This window comes from Acipenser ruthenus, chromosome 3 (assembly GCF_902713425.1).
Source record: "Acipenser ruthenus chromosome 3, fAciRut3.2 maternal haplotype, whole genome shotgun sequence".
In the NCBI taxonomy this organism is placed as follows: Eukaryota; Metazoa; Chordata; class Actinopteri; order Acipenseriformes; family Acipenseridae; genus Acipenser; species Acipenser ruthenus.
Genome location: NC_081191.1, coordinates 34,232,021 through 34,253,305, shown reverse-complemented (window position 1 = coordinate 34,253,305; position 21,285 = coordinate 34,232,021). Strand labels below are relative to the sequence as shown.

General features: G+C 35.0%; 1 protein-coding gene across 2 annotated transcripts; it reads right to left on the bottom strand.

Annotated features, from left to right (window-relative positions):
- Positions 1-358: 358 nt before the first annotated feature.
- Positions 359-21,242, bottom strand: LOC117435538 (lipid scramblase CLPTM1L-like). Of its 2 annotated transcripts, none has more exons than XM_034058815.3 (17): positions 20,732-21,242; positions 20,080-20,174; positions 19,694-19,883; positions 18,949-19,091; positions 18,566-18,644; positions 18,169-18,286; positions 17,892-17,986; positions 15,764-15,848; positions 15,359-15,462; positions 13,402-13,467; positions 12,851-12,901; positions 11,629-11,711; positions 10,865-10,899; positions 7,236-7,291; positions 6,875-6,919; positions 3,992-4,107; positions 359-3,551 (listed from the first exon to the last, which is right to left on the bottom strand). In XM_034058815.3, the coding sequence occupies exons 1-17, from the start codon at positions 20,933-20,935 to the stop codon at positions 3,467-3,469; spliced, it is 1,650 nt and encodes a 549-aa protein (XP_033914706.1). In that variant the 5' UTR covers positions 20,936-21,242; the 3' UTR covers positions 359-3,466. The 2 variants fall into 2 exon arrangements, with proteins under 2 accessions (XP_033914706.1, XP_033914705.1); XM_034058814.3 differs by having other exon boundaries at positions 18,949-19,094; positions 20,732-21,241.
- Positions 21,243-21,285: the final 43 nt, after the last annotated feature.

The window sequence follows — 21,285 nt, the reverse complement described above, 5'->3', positions numbered from 1 at the left end:
TCCTACAACCAATTTGGGTGCCTGTGGTAGAAATGGATGTAGGCAGAGATACTTCTTAACAGGCTGGTATTCTGACTGGAACCTTTTAAGGATTAATTAATTATTTGTTTATTTAGCAGACGCCTTTATCCAAGGCGACTTACAGAGACTAGGGTGTGTGAACTATGCATCAGCTGCAGAGTCACTTACAATTACGTCTCACCCGAAAGACGGAGCACAAGGAGGTTAAGTGACTTGCTCAGGGTCACACAATGAGTCATTGGCTGAGGTGGGATTTGAACCGGGGACCTCCTGGTTACAAGCCCTTTTATTTAACCACTGGACCACACAGCCTCCTAATAATCAAAAACACCTGATGAACAGATAGCATTAACTTTATTTGTTATTTCACAAACAGAGTAAAACAAAGTGAAAACAACCGTACAGAACACAACAGATAATTCAAACAGTAATTGGTACCAACACCATTCAGCAGGCAATCAGACCCTCATCACAAAAAGTTCAAAATAATTTCGATCATAACATACTGACCATGCTGGAATTACAGGACATTACAGGACAAAAAGCAGTCATACTGTCACAAATACAAATTTTGAAGCTGCTGTTTTTATATTTAAAATCATCCGATTGATATACTGTATATTATTTTTCCGAACTACTTCAGTCCTTCCATTCAGGTTTCTCATCCACACAGGCTTCAACTGTATAAAAGGGGGTTCTTTTGATGAAGGTGGTGGCTGATGTTTGGGTTCTGCCTCATTTTCTGCAGTTCCATTTGCAGACTAAATGCATGCATTTTTTTTTTTCATCAGTCTCCTTATCAAAACAGAAAATAGTTGCCAAACTGCTCCTCAGACATTCCACATAACTGATCATGTTACATACAGGAATTGTACCAAACAGCGTTGAGGACAGCTTTTCGAAAAATCATCTCAGTCATATTATCCCAAATGACACATAACCTCTGTACTGTGAACTCACTTGCTGGTGATGCTGGCTAGAGTACAGCAACATTATAAAAACACATTATGAAATTACATCTTAAGTCACAAGAAAAACAAAGCTGACAATTCACATTTGTTTCCTCGTTTCTATGTGTACAGTAGATCAGTTATCAACATACAAAATATGGAAGTCAAGCATGCATTAGCAATTTTATACAGTAAAAGAATGCTTTTTAATCTTTTGAGCACTACGGATGGCTGTACTTGAAGCTTAAGGAGTGGGAACATGTCAGTCCCTGATGCATTTACAGTGAGGAGAATACTGACCTGCTGTGGTTGTTGGCTTTTATGAAGTTCAAGCTAAGTCAGGCACTGTGCATGTCTAGCACGACTATGCTGATACTTAATCCACACGTTTTTGTAATATGTTGCAACGTTGTTTCCCAAGGAAAAATACTAAAATAAACTAGTAAATGCCCGTTACTGAAAAATTGCAGTATTTTTTTCATACTGTAATCACTTGCTTCTCAACTTGGTGCACTTTTCTGTATTGTTAATACATTTTTTTATATGTATTGCTATACCATATAAACTAAAACTCGAGAATGGAAATAAGACTGCAGCATAAGCTGCAGTGTTAACCAAGCTCAATGCAATTTAAGTAGCAGCTACACAACAACATTTCCAAGCAGGATGCTATATTTTCTGTTGCTGACATGACATATGACTATGTAGCTGAATCTAAACAGTGTTTACACCAGTTACAGTTACCTTCTGCAACTAGATAACATTGTGAACATATCAGTGTTTTGTTTAATATTATAACAAGTACAATGGAAAACATTACAAGATATACTAGACAATGAAAATGTCCCTGAGAAGTAAGCAGTAAGCAGAAATGAATTTAAGGACTTACAATCAACATACCCATGCAAACCCAAGTCCTGCTTTGAGACCTTGAACTACCAAGTTACGTATGAATGAATAGACTGTGGAGGTATATCAGAATCAATAGCATGCTATTATATTTGGTGAGCTGTCTTCGAAATATGTCAATATAATGTTATCATTTAATATATTGTGCTGATTAAGCTCTAGAAACCAGAAAGGAAATATTTGTTGACAAATATTTGTCAACATACACTTCAACATTTAACCAGCATATATATATATATATATATATATATATATATATATATATATATATATATATATATATATATATCCGTGTGTGTTGTGGTTGTAATGGAAATCAGCCATAAAAGTCAGTCTGGGAGAGGAATACAGATTAATCTGCTGGATAATTGTAATACAAAAAGTGTCAGTATTGAACACGTTTGGTGTATGACTATCACAACAAAAACATAAGTGCACAAAGTACATTTTGTAAGTATGTTTGTGTGAAAATTAAGTCCCTACTTCTAATGTCACTGAGCACTCTCAAAAATCAGCCCATCGCATATACCTTAATATTTTATTATTATTATTATACAGTAAAATCTGATCCCAAGTGTTTAAAAACAAAGCCATCACTTTGCAAATAGAGGTCACAAAAAATATATATAAAAAAAACCATAGGCAGAACATATTTAGCAATTTATACATTTCAGTTTTGGAATTATGGGTAGGTCCTCAAACAACACAGCCAACAGTAGTTAAGTCCACAGTGCCATGATCAGACATGATTATAATCACATTCTACTAAATTATTAATTGCAACCAAAATCATGTTATTATCATGTAGTTCATTCTTGGCAATTTTAATAACAACATTTTAACTAAAGAAATACATTCCATTATCCCTTAAGTATGGTCTCTTTTTTTTTTTTTTAATTATGGCAACAGTTAAGGCATAGCATTCTTTCAATTTCAAATGCAATACTGAAAAAGTAGGTAGAATATGTTTAATTTTCTTCAGCCCCTACCACTAAGCTTTTGTATACAGCTATGGCCAAACATTTTGCATCACCCTCTAGAATTAACACATTTTGCTTCATAAAGTAAAATGAAACCTTAAGTTAACATATTAAATTACATTCTGCTTTGTAGTTTTCCATATACCGGTGGTAACTGACAATTGAAAAATACTATTATGGTTTCCGGTAGACTTTTGCAATATAATTTTGCAGTTTCTTTGATTACATGATGTTAAATAAAAGATCTAAATTATGTTCATATATAGTTGTTGTTTTTTTTTCAGTTGGGTCTCAATCCTAAAATTCTACGTGATGCAGATTTTAGGCCATAGCTGTAGGCTCTGGCTAACAATGGGATCTCCCACAAAGCAAATTCTTATTGTCTAACCACTAAACCCTCACCTAAGCAGGTCAACCTCATACCTCCTGTCAGTGCCAGATAGAAGCATATGGGAACTTAACAGGTATTTTGATGTGTTGCAGTATCTGCTCTGCACATTGTTTTAGAAACATATTCTACCTCTGAATACACTTCTGAACTGGAAGTCTTCTGAACTTTCCACTCCAGCAAAAGGTTTGTGTATTTAGAGCCTCAGACCAAATTATTTAGTCTTTGTGGGGTTTTCCTTTAGGTTTCTCATCATATGACTCTCCATATTCGTTCACTCGACTTTTATCTACAGGGTAAAGCCTACAAAATAAAATACATACAATCAGATTAATTAACAAAACATTTAAGAGACAGCCTAAACCTCTGCTTTAGATTTTACTGCTCATATACAATATTTTTCCTAGGATTACTAATGCACCTCAGAAACTTTCCTTAAAAAATGTTTTCTCCAAGTCATATTGCAAATTGTTTTAATTATTGTATTTATCATTAAGGTAAAGTTACTGCAGGTGCCTCTGTATGACTGCTCAGATGCTGTGATCAAAATTCTTTCCATGGCCAAACCCAAAATATTTTAACTTAAAAACAAACAATTTTTTTTCATTTTTTTTTTTTTTTTAAGCAAACCAGTTAATCTCTGAAGCAGACCAAATCTTTCCTTCTGTGAGTTACAGAATATCTAAATAACAGTAACCTTTGTGTGAAGAGAGCTCACTAACGCTAAAGACTCTTATGCTTACCATTTTTGATAAAGGTAGACAAGAAACACCACATCGTCTCTGAAGCAGGCAAGCCTGTGTGATGTTGGCATGGTAATAATAAAAGCAAAGACATCATCAATGAAGGTGTTGAATGCCTAGAAAAACAAAGGGTAGTAAATTACCACAGCTTTGATCATCATCTGAAGGCACAGTAAAGTACGTTTTCTCTTCCAACTGCTGTAATGAAAAGCAATCAAAGCATTCTTTTCACGGTTCTCAGTATTTTTTCATTTATGATCTGCCAACAAGCTCAGCATTACAAAACTAAAAACATTCCTTACTGAATACAGAACAACATTAGAAAGAATTTAGCATTACTCTAGCCTACAACAATTACTGCTGTTTTATCGGTCAAGCAAGCAAGCAAGCAAGCTGAGATTCTGTTCATATGTAAGTGGAATGGAGAAAAGGTATTAAAGGTATCAGTAACCACATGACATACTCCACACTGTCACAACCTTCCAAGGGCGCTTTACATCCATTATTTACTGAAAAGATAATAAGGTCATGTTTTTTGATGCTGTAGCATCAGAGACATAAACAGAAGAATGGATTAAACAATTTACCAAAGAATAATATATATTAGGGTTGTCAAGTGATTCAAAAAATGAATAGCGATTAATCTTGCGATTACAATTTTTAATCTTGGTTAATATTAGTGCTGGGATGAACACAGCACTAATATGTTCAGATATTCACTCATAATTTAAATATTCGTTTGGATATTCGTTCGTTTTCAAAAAGTAATAAAAGTCATTATATTGTTCTGAACACAGGCAGAGACAGCATAGCAGCAGGGGCAGGGGGGTGTGGCCCCTGTGTGTGTGCCTTTATTTGACAGCAAGACATTACATTATGTAACACGTTAAAGTACAATAATATGCCAGGAGTAAAGAATAAGTTGTGTAGGACTTACTTTACCCCAGTGAATTAATTACAAAAACAAAGGATGCCAAATAGCAGTTAAAGTTAAACACATTTTATTTATTTCTTTCATTCCTTGCCATTGCCGTTTCTTCATAGCAAAAAAGTGGCCATCGACACGTTTTCATAAAGTAATAACATGAGGTTTATTTGTGCCTTTTTGTAGCTGAACAAGCAAACGAAAACTGAAATTTAACTTCAACACCCGAAATAAAACAAACATGGAAATGGCGTTGTAAAACGAAGGGGAAAAAAACTCACCGTTTTGGTTCTCCTTTATTACATTCCACATAACAAATCACTACACATTTCCAAGTTGGGCACTGTTTAAGCGAGGCATTTCAGAAAGACGTGCTTGCCTTTTTTCTATCCCATGAGATTCTGACTCGCTCTAAAGTAGCACAATGCGTTTTTGACCAGATGGCGTTCCATAGAGATCACTATGTGTGCACTTGCATAATCTGGTTTGTTTACTTTTTGCTGTCTAAAACTTTTAAATAGAGGCTCGAGCTGCTGTGTTGATCCTGTTAGTTTTATATATATATATAACTATATATAAAACTATATATATATATATATACACACAGTATATATATATAATACTGTCGTGCAACTTCTGGTGAGGCAGTAAATAAGTACGTATTTTTGTCATTTCTAGTGAATACAAACATCTGATTTTTGTATCTGAATACATGTCCAAAAATATTAATCCGAAAATTCGGATATTTGTCCCAGCACTAGTTAATATTGGTTTTAACTGGTTATTTAATTGATGCAATTACTGCATCTATCTCATTCAATAGATAGTAGTACATGGGGGTCCGCAAAATTTTTGGAGGTTCAGAAGGGGTCAGCACACCCAAAACGGTTGGGAACCACTGTTATAGAACACTTTCTTTGACAAATCCATAAATGTTTTATATCAATCTGTAATCAATCTGTAAGTATGAGCATTCAGTGTTTTAATATAATTTAAACCACGTTAAAAACTGTATATATAAACACACACACGTACATTATTATACATGACTATATAATTTCTTTTGGCGACACAGTATTTGTCAGGTTGAGATGAATTGATAAGTTTTCAGGTCCCGGTGATGTATAGAATGTCAGCATTAATATACCAAAAACTATTTTATTCAGTGATATATAAATATATACGTATGCATTTTTTAAAAAAATGCTACGTTCGGTACGATTCAGCTGTGACAGAAAGAGATACTTACTGCAAAGTGTTTTTTTTTTATTATTATTTTTGTATGCACGCACGTCCCCAATCCCCGCCACTTCATTAACAGGGGAAGTCAGGATCAGGAAGCAATCGGTGCAGAGCACAAACAAACTAGATTCTGATAAAAGCCTGGTATATTAACACAAAAATAAGTTTTAAAAAAAAGTAAACGTTGGGGTTCCCGAGTGGCCCATCCGGTAAAGGCACTCCGTGGGAGTGCAGGATGCGCCCTATAGCCTGGAGGTAGCCGGTTCGAGTCCAGGCTACTCCACTGCAGAACGTGGATGGGAGATCCCAGGGGGTGGCGCACAACTGGTCGGCCAGGGTGTCCTCGGCTCACCGCGCACCAGCGACCCCTGTAGACTGGCCGGACGCCTGCGGATTTGCATGTAAGCTGCCCAGAGCTGCGTTGTCCTCCGACGCTGTAGCTCTGTGTTGGCTGCATGGCGTGCTGGCTGACGGCACATGCTTCGGAGGACAGCGTGTGTTCGTCTTCGCTGCTCCAGAGTCAGGCCAACGTAATAAAGACCAACGTGCGATTAACGCGCGTTACAAAAAATTAATCATCTACAAATAAATTAACGTGTTAATCGCAGAAGTTAACTGCGATTAATTGACAGATCATGGGGCATAATAGCTTTTATTTATCACTGGATGATCCACAATACTGTACCAGGCTACATCTGTAAATGAAACAAATTTACCTTGTACATGAATGCCTTCCATGGCAAATGGGCAACAGATTTGAACTGTTAAAAAAAAAAAAAAAATTACACATTCATCAAATGTCAGTATAAACAGACCATAAAAGAAGCACTACATATTTAAAAGAAGCACTACATATTTAAAGACTGTACATTCATATTCTGTTTTTTCTTACACCTTCTTCTTAGATATAAAACACATTTTAAACACCAAGTATGTAAGGGCATTGCAAAAATTAACACACAATATTATACACTAATAGTATATCTATCCTCTACATATGCTCGGAAGAGACCATACATATTTTCCAATTACAGGACATTTAGGAAGGACACAGCAAAACATATTTTCAAAACTAACCTTATAATTAACAAAGAGCTGCGGTAACATGAACAGGAATCCAAAAGCATAAACCCCTTGTTAAAAAACAAAAAGTCAGAACACATTACAGGTATATTCATAGTATGTGGTTAACAATTAACAAATGTCTATGCAACGTTTAATAGAATTTGGACATTAATCTTTTCTATGACAGATTCTGACACCCTCAAAAACAATTAAATATGACAGCGACATACTGCCACCTTGGTTGTTACAATACAAAACTAAAGAAATCAGTACGTATACAACCTGACCAACATCCACCCAATGCACATGTAAAAATGTAGGTTTGACAGACAAGCATATTTTATTATTATTATTTATTTCTTAGCAGGCGCCCTTATCCAGGGCGACTTACAGTCGTAAACAAATAAATCCCATATATCCCACCCCTAGATTCTGATACACTTGATAATTTGTATCAAAGAAGATCCATTTCAAATTATCACCTGGATAATAGGGGTGGGTATTAAGACTGAGGATCTGTATTGCAATATATTACAATACTGAAGACAATATTGCGATATGTACTGCAATACATATTGGAATTCAACACCGAATGATGCTGACGTTGATTTTTTGGTACAGAAATAAATCTACATATATAAACTGTGCTTTTTGTCATGTTTATGGAATTTAAAGTATTAGAATGTAATCTGACAAATTAAACTCTCATATGAAATGCCGAGTAACTATTTTTTGTTGGATCCTCTGAAGTACATGCATGTGCTCCAAATTTGAAAAATAGAAAAACAGTGCTGGTTTGAAATTCTCTAAAAACATTGATTTTAAATGTCATTTTTTATTTTTTATTTTAAATAATATATTTATTTTCATTTTACATTAAACATGTTTTTCAAAAGTGCATCCTATGACTAGCCATAAACACGGGTTTAAAGCTGCTTTATATATCGGTCAGTGCCGGGGTTTGGAATAAATGACTGATCTTGCTTTTAAGATGTAATATATATTACAAAAGCATAAATAAATGCTACACATTTATTAAAAAATAATACAAAAAATACTGGTAAGTAACGTTATAAACTATTTATTCAGAATATAGCGTAAAATTACATTGTCCAGAACTGTCGGCAGATAGTCTATAAAATAAATGTAAAAACAATTAAAATTAAAATGTTTTTAAAATGGTGACAAATCTAAAAATAACTGAGCGTTTGTATAATTTGCAATTTTATTGAATGCAGAAAGACGAGGGGGGGGGGGGGGGGGGGCGTGATATACTACATAGGGCATTGTGGTGATTGAAGTTCTGCGCTGGTGATCACCTCATAATCGAAAGGAATAGAAAAAAACATGCATGATAAAAATAGTAAAAAAATAACCAAAACACCAAAGACAACGTTTTCCCGCTATGCTTTCAAAGCAAGCCAAATTTGGCTGGAAAACCGCCATTCTGGCAGCACCGATCAGGGGGAGTAGCGTATAAAAGTTGCGTGAGAGACGCATACATTACCTATTAAATGTTACCTCAAGTTCAATGTACAAATCAAACATGAATTCATATAATTTGTTTTAGAAAAATCAATATTTTAATTGCTGTTGCAGTACTGGACTACACCACTGTATGTAAGGTTGGTCAATCAATCAATCAATTTAACCAAAAACACTGCCACAAAATTTTATTGTCAGAAATATTAGGTTTCACACATATCTACAAACGTAACCTGTGATCACATTTTGTTACGTATCAATATGAGGAAATGTTCAGTTTTGTGGGTACCTCTATCTAGAATTAAACAAATAATCACAGTGACGTCACTAAGAAAATGAAAGGTTTTCTTCACAGAGGGATACAGTCCTTTGCTTAAAAGTAACATTCTTTTAGACCTGCACCTAGCGCTTGTTTAAATATATTCATCACATACCTAACAATTATATAATTTGGCAAATAAAGCCACAAGCTTGTGGACATTTAATCAATTTAAATGTATAGGCTTTACGATGTATACATCGTAAGTGCAGTGATGTGAACAGGGTTACCAGACATCCTGGGAAAACTGGGATTGTCCCAGTATTCAGCCTTCATTTTTTGCCCCAGTCGGAAAGAGTAAAATTGTTAAATCGTTTTTAAAGTACAAAACAGTAGTGTGCTCAGCAAGTTAACAGCAGAGTCATGTATTAGGTTGTGTTAGCGCCATTCAAAATAAAATCAACAATCTTATGCATTATGTGTTTAATAATTCGGATTATGTGTATATCACTTGTTTAAATGGTAATAGCTGATCTATTTTTCTAATCTGGCTTTTTGTACATTTAATATATTTTGATTAGATGACAATAGAAAGAAAACAATGAGTTACGATGATCTGCAATAAGTACACCTGTTTAAAAATTATGATTGTGTTATTATATACTGTTTTTTTTTTTTTTTAATGGCTTTAGAGTTGCTACGGCGTCAGTGAATTGAAGAAAAAACAAATATGTCCCAGTTTTTCACTCTGGAAACCTGGTCACTCTAGATGTGAATATATGTATAAGCACTAGTTTCAGGTCCAAAAGCACTTTACTTTTAAACAAAGGACTGTATGCCCTTAGAAGGAAATCTGGGGGGAGAACACACACAATTGAAAGTCACAGATGTTTCTTTTTAGCTATTAAAATGAATGATATTTACATATAACAAGAGTTGTCCGACTGATGTGTAAATAGTCTCTTTTTATTATGAGCTAGACATTTTGTCAAAGAAGGTTGCAGGGTTCTCCCCAGGAATTCTGCATAACCAGGTGGCAGAGCATTATAGCCGGGAGAACTTTTAACAGAAAAATAAAATTGTCTTGCCATAAATATGTAAGACAACAAATCTGAATAATAATAAGAAATTGAATAATGAATAATATTCCACCCTAATTCATACACAGGCTACACTGCTCCATTTACCCCTTGCAATCTTTTCTGTGTTTCTGGCAGAGCTTGCACATCATACCACCCAATTATTTGCTGTAAAAAAGCAATTTCCATTTTTTTCCCACATAACTTCATACCCACTATCATGATGTTTCTTTTTTTTTTTTTTTTTTTCCCGCACTGGCCCGTCTTGAGATTCTTCTAATTCGCGTTCTACAAGTTGCTCTTCGTTGACTATATCGGGTTGTTCTTTTTCATTTTTTACATCCACTTTTTCATCATCCACTTTGGTTTGGTAATTTACACATTCACTGTCACTATTTTTGCTTCAAAAATAATTTGTTATTTTTTTTTTTAACGTTTCAACCTCTCAAAATGCTTAAAACGGAAAATCTACCCCTTCAACTCTGTTTTTGGTTAAATGTAGTGTCAAGACGTAACTTTGAAACACAGCTGTCATGTGGTTCCAAGATTTTATTTTCACCCAGCGCACGCAAGTGATCTAGTCTGCTAGCAGCGCGATCAATCTTTATCTTTAAAGGCACAGTAGCATCTGCAAGACGGACAGCACGGGAGTTTTCAACTGGGTGACGACAGCCACTTAGCCGGGAGGCTCATCCGGCTGAAAAGGCCTGTGGAGAACTCTGGGTTGACTTGTGAATTTGCCAAAATTAAAAATTGTAAACAGAAGCATATAAATAACACGGAATAGTATTGCTTTCTGAGGTTAGGAAAACACTTACCGTTTACAAGACTGTTGATTAACCAAGAGTACCAACTGTAAAAAAATACAATCAAGTAAAATTGTTAATTGCAATAATATATACATATACAGACTAACATCACTATAATGAACCCTTCTTATAACGAACCCCTGTTTTTAACGACCCCAACAGCAAGAACCGATTTTATCAATGGAAATTAGCCCTATTACAATGATCATTTACCAGGATCGACTTGGATACAACGACCTCAGTACTGATGGACACTGCACTTTCTCCAGTGTGAATATGTTATTCTCTCAGTGAAAACAAAGACCATTGCTGGCTAAGTCAAAGATAAGGCTAATTCAAAGATAACTTATTGTTGTGTAAATCATGCATGACGTATGCAATTGCTGCCTGCCCGCTATCTTCACAAAAACTGCAACCAGGCAACGGGTATGAGGAGGCAACTGCAAACAGTGCATTGAGAACAGCACGAAAAACACGAAGCAATCTACGCTGGATACTTTTTTTCCAAGAGAAAGGAGTAATTACTGTATTCAGTATGTAAGTGTACATTCTTTCATTTTTCAATTCTTTACTGTTTTCTTTTAACCATATTGTTTAAATGTTGCTCAATGTGAAGTAATCTTTATAAAAAGTACTATATATTGCTATTCAATTCAAATTGGGCGTTTCTTCATTATTCTGATGCAGCAAATTGCCAAACCCTATTAAGCTATATATATAAATTAATCAATATATATTTTTGTTTTCAAAAAGTATAAAATCAGGATTCTTACCTTTTGTATTTTACATACACCAGTGAGTACCCTGCTCCTCCAATACACAAGGGATAGAGCAAATATGATAAATATTTCATTGCCTAAAAAAAAAAAAAAAAAAAAAAAAACTTTTTTTGTTGCGGCCCTCAACATCAGGATCTTTTGATCAATACAGCTTTGTGTTGGAGAAACATATACTTTAGAGGAACTGGATAGTTTAAAGGTTAGCTAGGTTACATAGACAGCTAGTATGAAGGGAATTTGGTTTCAATATTAAGTGAAGTAGCCACTTGTATTGTCTTGCTATGTTCTCTTGGAGATAGAGAAAAGTGGGCCCCATGTGATCAATGATATTATTGGTTGATAAGAGGCTTGTAAAATTAGCATCAGCATGTAATTGTCTTTTAATTAGCAATTAGACCTATGTAACAGAATACACTCGTTCAAGTGACTTGTAACTGGGGTGGGCTGTAAAAACAACAACTCGTAGTGTTGTAAGATTATTTTTCTTATTGTTTAGGCCCATTAAATTCAGGACCAATAATTATTTTAAAATTAAGCTAACATTTATATTTGTGTAAAATATAAAAAAAAATAAAAACAACATCAGTATTACGATTAATAAAATAATAAGTATAATAAATACAATAAATACTTACTGTTAAAAGGCTAATGAGTCAATTGGTTAAACTCTCCTGTTAACTTTAAGCTTTGCAGTAGTGCATTTCTTTGCCTTTGTTTCTACAGTTATTTAAGGGTCTTGTATTCAATAAGCTTTATTGACAAACCAGGAAGTGAGTTGAGAAGTTGAAATGTGTGAGCTGCAGTAATATGTCTGCATCCAGATGAATTATTGATACAGAGTTATTTCCTCACCACATCCCACCAAACCTTGTACAGTGTGATTAGATATGTGGGCGGTAACAAGGTGTGACATCCTCACTTCAACAAAGTAAGTTAACGTTTGTATATTTATTAGTGAAACGTACATGCAACTTATTATAGAAACTGAAAATGGTTATGTTTGAGTGCTGGTTTAATAACTGAAAATAATTGATTTTGCCAAATAATAATAAAAAGGGAAAAAACACCCCCGAACATAAAATAAAAACCGAAGAATTCCAAGCCCTACTCATAGTAATACCCCACTTCCAATTGTATTCATTGTTTTAAATGGCTTTATAGGTCAAAACTCATGTTAATTAAATAAACAAAAAAACATCACACGTATATCTTATACCTGGGTGTCATATGCCTCAGTTCTTCGCTCAGATTCATCAGATTTTCCAAACTGTTAAAGAGAATACAAAACAGGTTATGTGGAATCATTTCCCTTGTTTGCAGTTCTGTTAATCTATTGCACTACTTTTACCCTCAAAATCTCAAAATCAAAGACCAAGGCGACATACTGAGTAACTAAAATGAGCGGTTAGATCAGGAAGAGAGTCTTAAATAACAGAAACAGTGCTGCTGGTTGTCTAACACGTGAGGGAACACCCTGTAAGCAGTAATCTTTGCTTCCTATCTGGCTGTGTTGTTTTTAAGTGTATGCATCTGCAAATAAATAGTGTTCAGATTGACCACCAACATAAGGCAAAAACTTCAGATTGGCTGAACAGACAAGCTGAAATACTCAATACATAGAGTGTGAGTAGAAGTCATTTGGCTTGTCTTTACCTCTACTTGTAAAGTAGCAATATGTTTGTGATTTGTTCGTCTCAAATTAGCAACCAGTGGAAATACCATTTTAAAAGGTAAGCTCAACATTAAAAGAAGAAATAATCACTGAACCTTGAATGTTGGTTTCAAGCCATGCCAATGCATTTGTATCTTAAAAGCCTTCTTCACTTTCCAGACCTGTAATGTAAAAGTAAAACTGTATCAGTGAGATAACATTTTTACATGAAGAATAAAACACTGTGGGGTCAATTCAATTGATAAGCAGTGGCAACCTAAAACAGCACCAGTTTTATGGTGGTGTGTGACAGAGAAAGAATGAATCTTGGTTATAAATCTCCCTCCCGACCTGTGAGGGCGCTGTGTAAAATGAACAAGTGAAGAGTGGCCCGAACGGGATGGTCTGACAATTAATTCCAGGGAAAGGTGGAAGTCGGCCATCAAGAAAGGGGGCAGAGCTACGGCACACCAAGTCATCGCCCCAGAAGGGAAGCGGATTGGAGGAGAAACGGTTGCACTCGCTAGCCAATGGGGCGTGACTGACGGTACAAAAGGGGACGTGGCTAAGCAATCTGTTCCTTTGTTATGGTTGCAAGCGAATTGCTAAAAAGAGAACTAAAACGTACTGTGAGCGTTTAGTGTTTGTTTGTTTAAACGTATAATTATACTTGTTTGTTGTTATTAGACGGCTAACATGTACCGGGAGCTATCGCTTAAGGCCAGCACCAACCCTGACAACACTTCACAACTGTACACGAATAAATTGTATTTCACCACTTGCACGTTACTACTCACTCTGGACTTGTAATCGTGTGCGTCTTTGTGTGTGTTTATACTGTGTTTATTATTTCGGGACTTTAACCCATTGGGATTATTATTTACAGTCGCAACGACCACAGATTACAAATAAAGATTTGTTTGGACTGTGAACTTTGTTGTCTGTCATCTGTTATGTATCACATCACCTCTACACCTGCGCACTGCAACCCAATTTGCCACATGGTTATATTAGGATCTGCTGTTGTTCAGATTATTAAAATATGAGACACCATGCAGTACCCCAGGTTAATAAACATAGAATGCAGACTGTGGTGAGGGAAATGGACCTTACAGAATTTCAACTAAAGCAAAACGATATCATAGAAAGTAAATTAAACAAATCAACACTTACAAAAAATAACACAAGTCATTCAAAATTCACAGAACGAATCTGCTATTGCTTATAGTCTTAAGAACATAGCACAAGAACTTGTGAAAATGAATGATAATATTTAAAAAATGATAATATTTCCAAAAGAAACATCAAGTACTGCAGTTCCTGGACAGTACAGCTGAGTGTAGAGGTAGGCAGTTCCGGAAAAGAAAGAATACCGGTAATTAGTATTGTTTAAAATAAACCGCAAATAAATAAATTATTTGCGTTGGAAATAAACCAACATGTTATTATGTTTAATCAAACTATAAATCAACTAAGGACTTCTTCAGTAGACAAGTCAAGGAACGGTATAAGTTGTCTGTATATTCTGCCTGCACGATATTTCTTCTTTTTCTGTTGCTCTGCTAGCATTTGCAAATATAGCTGTCTGAAAGCCATGTTCACTCTTAACTAGAAACAGAGATTGTCCTGAAATAATTATTTTACAGGAAGTAAGAGAAGTGTAACCAGTTAAGTGATTTCCATGCAACATTGTGATTTACAAGCAAATTAACTTTTCAATTTAGCTCGTGGTGGTGGAAATCTGAGGGAAAAGCACTTGCAAGAGAACAACTAGCAAAGACATTTTTTTGCAATGCAGCACCTATTTTGAATCTCACTCAGAAGCGCAACTTTTTTCACAAAAAGACCTCTCTACAACTCCCCTTGCAACACATGCAAGGCATTTCGTATTTGGCCCTAAGCCTTTAACACTTGTTTTGATATTGTGAGCCTATTTCAACAGTTCCTTTAGTGTTATTCCACAGGTTAAGACATAGTTTAGATATGGTAAAGGGTTGAAGACATTCACAGAGGCAATGAATTAGTTGTGTATGTCAATACTTAGTTCTATGCTACACAAACAAGGTACTATACCTCTATGATTGAACCGACCCCTGCTGGTATGAGAATCAGCATACTTGTCTGTTCATCCATAAGGTAGAGGAAGATTACAATTGTACTGAAGCATCTCCAAAGCACTGTATTAAATTGAAAAACAATTATCACATTTACAATCTTGGCATTCAAATTCAAAAACTTTAATAAATCTCAGAAGTTAAAATACAAAATAAACATATTTATACCATTTAAATATTTGTCAGTACTTAAAATCAACCTTCCAACCTTTGAAAATAACCCATCGGCAACTATGGTTGTGATGGTTCTACCAGTAGATGACCAATAAAACCTGTATTTTAATAATTACACATTGACAGTGTGCCAGTTATGCCAGCCTGCCATTCATTCACACCAATAGTCTAGACTGCCTCATGCTTTTACCTGCTTTGCTGGACATGCCAACCATGCTCTTCTTTTTCTTCCAGAAGCTGATATCATTTTTGAAGGCAAGGAAATCAAACAGTAGCTGCAAAACGTCAAGAGTTTTTATTAATATCTATACATACACACAGCACAAAAAAACACACTTTTTCTTTTAAAAATCTATTCGTAACATAAGCTTGTACATTTTTTTTTTTAATCTTAGTGCTAGCTGTATACTTAAATACTAATTATGTTAAAAAAAAATAATAATAATTGCCTGAGAACAAGCAGATTTCCCATTGTTTGGGAAAACTATTCATAATTATTCAGTCTTTGTGCCCATTATTAAGCCCTTACACAATACAGTCAGCACTCACATATCCGACCCTATAAAATGTTGACTTCAGTGACGGTAAAACGAGTGTGACACATATCTGATTATTTCATTTTGGCCCATTCCAACCCTTGTACGTTTTTTCAGGGAACACAAAAAAGATGTCAAAAACACATAGCTGAAAGGACTGTGTTTTGTTGGTACAGTTCTACATTTTTAAAATAAGTATTTTAATTCAGAACTATATGATTCTGAAAATGGCACTTGCCAAAAGAGACGACTCCCACGTGGACTGTAACACAGTACATACTTTTAAATCTGGTATGTATTGTAGCAGTATGTAAAATTCCCCATTACGACCAAACAGCAAAATTAAATCAAAATGTTACCCATGCACAGAACTGCGTAAAACATAAAAGGCAATGCAATTTAGCAAAACATTAAAAAAAACACCAGTTTCCAGAATTAAAACAGTATCCAAAGTCAGTATTCAAAATTGCAGAATATAGTGCTCGATAAGGCCCTAATGTCACAGTTCACTTGTAAATAAAAATGCACAAAAGGAACTAAGATTTTTTTAAATAAATGCATCACGATATCTAAAACTGTTTAATGGTTTACTTACATTATTGTAGCTTGTCTCGTTCACTTTGTTTTTGCTGCATTTTTGTCATGTGAAATTGGAGGAAGCGCTGTGTAATTGCACAATAAAGACTGATTTGGCTTACGAGGAAAAATACAAAAAAAACGGGGCTGATGGATAAACAAGTACATTTTAACATTGAAGAGATGGGCTTCGCATCAGAAAACCGGTGACTGAATCAGAAATCGCGTGTAACGGGTAAGTGCATAAATTTGGTACATATATATATATAATGGGGATTGATTTTATTCTTAATACAAGGGCGGTAAAATGCGAATGACATGTATCTGGGCAACGGATATCCGAGTGCTGACTGTATATTTAATGTATTATACACATAGGTATTGTATGTCCTTCTCTCAGCTCACACAAGGTACATTTTCTGGGGATTGTAGGAGTACCTGGCCCTTATTACCTGTCAATAAAGCTTTTATAGATTGTTTACAACGTTTTCAACAATGAAAACCTACTAGTCATAGTTCTAACCATTAAACTAAGAGCTTTTAAACAGCACAGTGAAAAACTGAAAAGAATGGTCCCTATTTAACCTGGAGTGTTCATTTTCTGAACAGGAAATGCATTTTTTGTTAGGTCATTTTTAAACCAATTCATGAGCTTCAAGGAAAAAATCAATGTGTTGCAAACACATACATATGGTTAACATGAAACTTTTTACAACTGGATCGTACATCACAGCATCAGCAAACAATTTGTATGTGTGTATTGTTACTGTATGCAGCATTTCTCAGCATTACTCAATCACATTATTATGACTAATGATTTTCATTGTTGCCATTTCCCTTGTTTTAAATTCTAATTACTGCTGTTTAAGTAAGTCAGTTGCTGAGCTACAAAGAATATTCTTGATCCACATTTTTTGGTGTAAGCATGATGTAATGCATGATGCAACAGTTTATACACCATGATGTAACGTGATTAAGTAATGCTGTGCAACCTGATGTACAGATGCAGAAAACAAAAACAGTTGCATGCAGTGAGTTGCATGGTAAAATAAAAGTGATGTGAATTTGCTGCATGCAATTTAAATGTATACCATAATGTATTTTGCTTTGGAAATACATTAGAATCTAATGGAAAGCAAATAGCCTGGTAAAGATAATGGTTTTAGCATTTCCACTTTCAATCCTAGAGTGACAGTTGCGACTTACATGAAAAGCTGCCACAACAAATGTCAGAGCCAAGAAGTAGAGGTTAGTGTCCACGAAGATCCCTTTAATTTCATCTGCATCCTTTTCTGTAAAACCTAAAATTATATTGACATTTAATTCTTCATGTAAAAATGAAACCTCACCTTGCCTCTATACAACAAAACTTAAAATGTGGTTGATTTTTTCATTTGTATTTACTGTTTCTGAAAAATATTTTTCTTGTTGTGCTATAGGGTTAGATGTCATTGTATTTGGTCTGCTTTGAAGGTGCACTTACCAAACTGTTGCAATGAATAGACAGCATCTTGCATGTGAATCCAGAATCTGAGTTTTCCCAGTGAAATTGTATCATAGGAAACTGTGAGAGGTAATTCCATTGTAGAACCGTTTATCACCTACAACGAAAACAGAAGGTTTTTTTTTTTTTTTTTAAATATAGAAGACAAAACATTGATGTAAGAAATATGTTGTATTATGCTTTTAATTCCTGTACACTATACATTCACCTTTAAACATCTACATTTGGCACCAAAATGAAACACACAATTAAATAATACACTGACTGGCCAAAAATGTAAGTAAAATGAGAAAATACAGTAGCTATGCATTTTGTATTTCAGTCTCCCAACAGGTTCAACAACTGCACTCAATATTGATTATATGAAGAAACGTACCATCAGATCCTTCACTCGATTGCTCAGGAGGTCGACAAACAGTATGGGAAGATATTGCACTTTTTTTCCATATTGCAGTCTAAATTACATGAAAAAAATTCATAAATATAACCCAAAATGCTTTCTGAGTACATGACAAAACAAAGGGAATTATCTTATATAATTATGAGCTGCATAGTAGGGACAACATTCTGTGACTTTGTAGATATGGAGTTAAATTTGCCAACAGAGCCTTAGGGAAAATGAACGTTTTCAGAATTCTTTGTGGTCTAGTTAATGTGGTCTAAGGAGAAGTCAAGCGAGACTAAATTTACATACAACCTTAAAGCTGTTTCCAAAAATAAATTCAGTAAAACCGTAAAAATCTCTGTTGGATAACTCACATCTTCATGTAGCGGTGCACATCACCAGGAAGAGAGTCCCCATCAAAAGAAAAGTCATCAGCCATGATGTTAAGAGTGAGACGTGACCTCCAGTGAGCAACTGGTCTGTCTGGGACATTGGGTGTTTTCCTGTGTGACTCTGACTGCTGCAAAATTAATTTTATGTATTAATTTAAAAAAAAAAAAAAAAAAAAAAAGTGTATAATAAAAAATGGAATGTGAAGGTTCAATATGGTTTAGACAAAAACCATCAGCTTTTGGAGGCAGGACATAACTAACTCTGTCGGTCATTGATTGTTTTTGTGTTAAGTAGGTTTCAACATCTTACCTTTAATGCAGTGCTATTTGCTAAGCTTGTATCAAATTAGTTGTTATAGGAGAAACCAAGTTTTTTGAAAATTATATTGTATTAAAAAAGGACAGTTATAAAAATCAACACATTTACACTGATTAGAACTTCATCACCAAGCATCCTTTAGAACTCCTTTCCAATTGAGTTGAGTCATATGATTATGCAATAGTGCCATGATACTGGGAATCCATGCTGTCAATAAAATCAGACAAGCTGATAACAATTCCTTATAGGAGAGAAGAATGTCCTGTTACTGTAAAACTGCATGCACTGCTTTCATAATTAGGAATTTGAGCTAAGCACAGTAACAGAACTAAATAACTTGGGCACATTGCTAAATCAAAATGTTATCTACGTTATAATGCCTTTTTAAATATGTGTTGTGCCTTCTACCTGTGTGGGATCCTCTCCACCGATAAGGTTGACTTCCTGGGGTTTGGGCACCATGTATGCGGTCAACTGTGAGACAAGGTGTACTTCCTTGTTGTCATGCCAGGGAGAGACACCAGCTTGGTGGACAAATACATATGTGTACAAGGTCCCATTGTTTCTGGTCTTCTTTGGTAAGGAAACATTCACTTTCCTTTATTTAAAAAAAAAAAAACAATGAAAAAGGCAAACAGAACATTAGATTACATAGCCAAAATAAATCTAATAAATGAAGCTCAGATTCTACATGCTCTATGGTCTTTGTCATTTGAAAATAAATGGTTCAACCAACTACATAATTATTCTCGGTGTGTCAATTAGCCAGCTTTACTTGTTTGAAATGGGCTTACCTCTCAAACTTGGAATGTATATCAAAGTCTTCAATGTTCAAAATGAGGTTTGGATTACCATCCCCTGCAGCCTTCAAGGATGTATAAATGCTGAGCTGAAAAAAAACACACAACCTTTACTGTCTGCCTTTTCTTATTGGCAATGACAACATTATAACAAAATCCCCAAATCTTTGTAATGAATGGCGTATACGTTTGCTCTTTGCTGTTTTTTTTTTAAGTGTACATTTTCTTTTGAAAGCGTGGTGCTAATTGAGGTTAAAAAAAGATATATACCAACTAAGACAGGGCACTGCACCTGTCACATTCAAAGATATATTCTACATTAATGTATAAACTGTAATATAATTTAATCAGAAAGCAGTCTGTCTGAAATGTCGCCGTGCCCCCACCCCCTGCTAGTAATAACAACCCATGACAAAATAAAGTAGTAAATGCTATAGTAGTCTGAACCTGTGCGGTAAAACTGCACAAACCATACAACTACTTTTTGGTAAGATAATACTGCAGCAACAAACCCTATCCCAGCAATAAAATACAATGGAGCTTCCTCATATGCACATTCCCGACTATTCGAAATGTCGCAAATGTCGAAATCAGATAAACAAATATTAAATAAATAATACTACCAATATCAGGAAAATATACTAACCTGAAGCCTGGGCTTCTTAGCAAGGTAGGGTGCAACACAGTGTACACCGCTGCTTTCATCACAAGGTTTGGTGTAAACTATTCCATACATAACCCAGCAAGTGTGTAGCACATAAACTACAAACACCCCGATTATTAGGGTGGTAAAAGAGGTCTTCTGAAACATGCCGTTTGTTTTTTGAGAGCGTACACAGCAATTAAACATGAATATCTTCTTGTCCCAATGGGGAACTAAACACAATTATATGGAGGTGGTAAGTTCAATACAAAAACAAATTAAAAACTGGACGAAATATAACACAAGCGATTCGGTTTCATTATGCCACTGGTAGTCCTCGCATCTCGATTTTAAGACGAAATAAAATTTATCGGTTAAGCTCTCAGCATAGGGTTTGTATAAACTGGAGGAGCACAGTCCTGGTTTTCATGAGCTGTCAAAAACCGGGCCTGTGTCATGCCTCCTGTCGCTGGTCTACACTTCCTGGTGGATGTGTTCATAGGAAGTAGTAGATAAAGCTACCCCAGAGCATTGTGGTAAATGTAGTAAACACTTAA

Coding starts and splice junctions, on each gene's coding strand:
- LOC117435538 (XM_034058814.3), bottom strand. CDS start 20,935: ATGTTTAATTGCTGTGTACGCTCTCAAAAAACAAACGGCATGTTTCAG. Junction 11,712..12,850: donor CTGAGGCATATGACACCCAG/GTATAAGATATA, acceptor TTTTTTTTTTAG/GCAATGAAATATTTATCATA. Junction 4,108..6,874: donor GGAAGGCATTCATGTACAAG/GTAAATTTGTTT, acceptor TTGTTTTTCTAG/GCATTCAACACCTTCATTGA.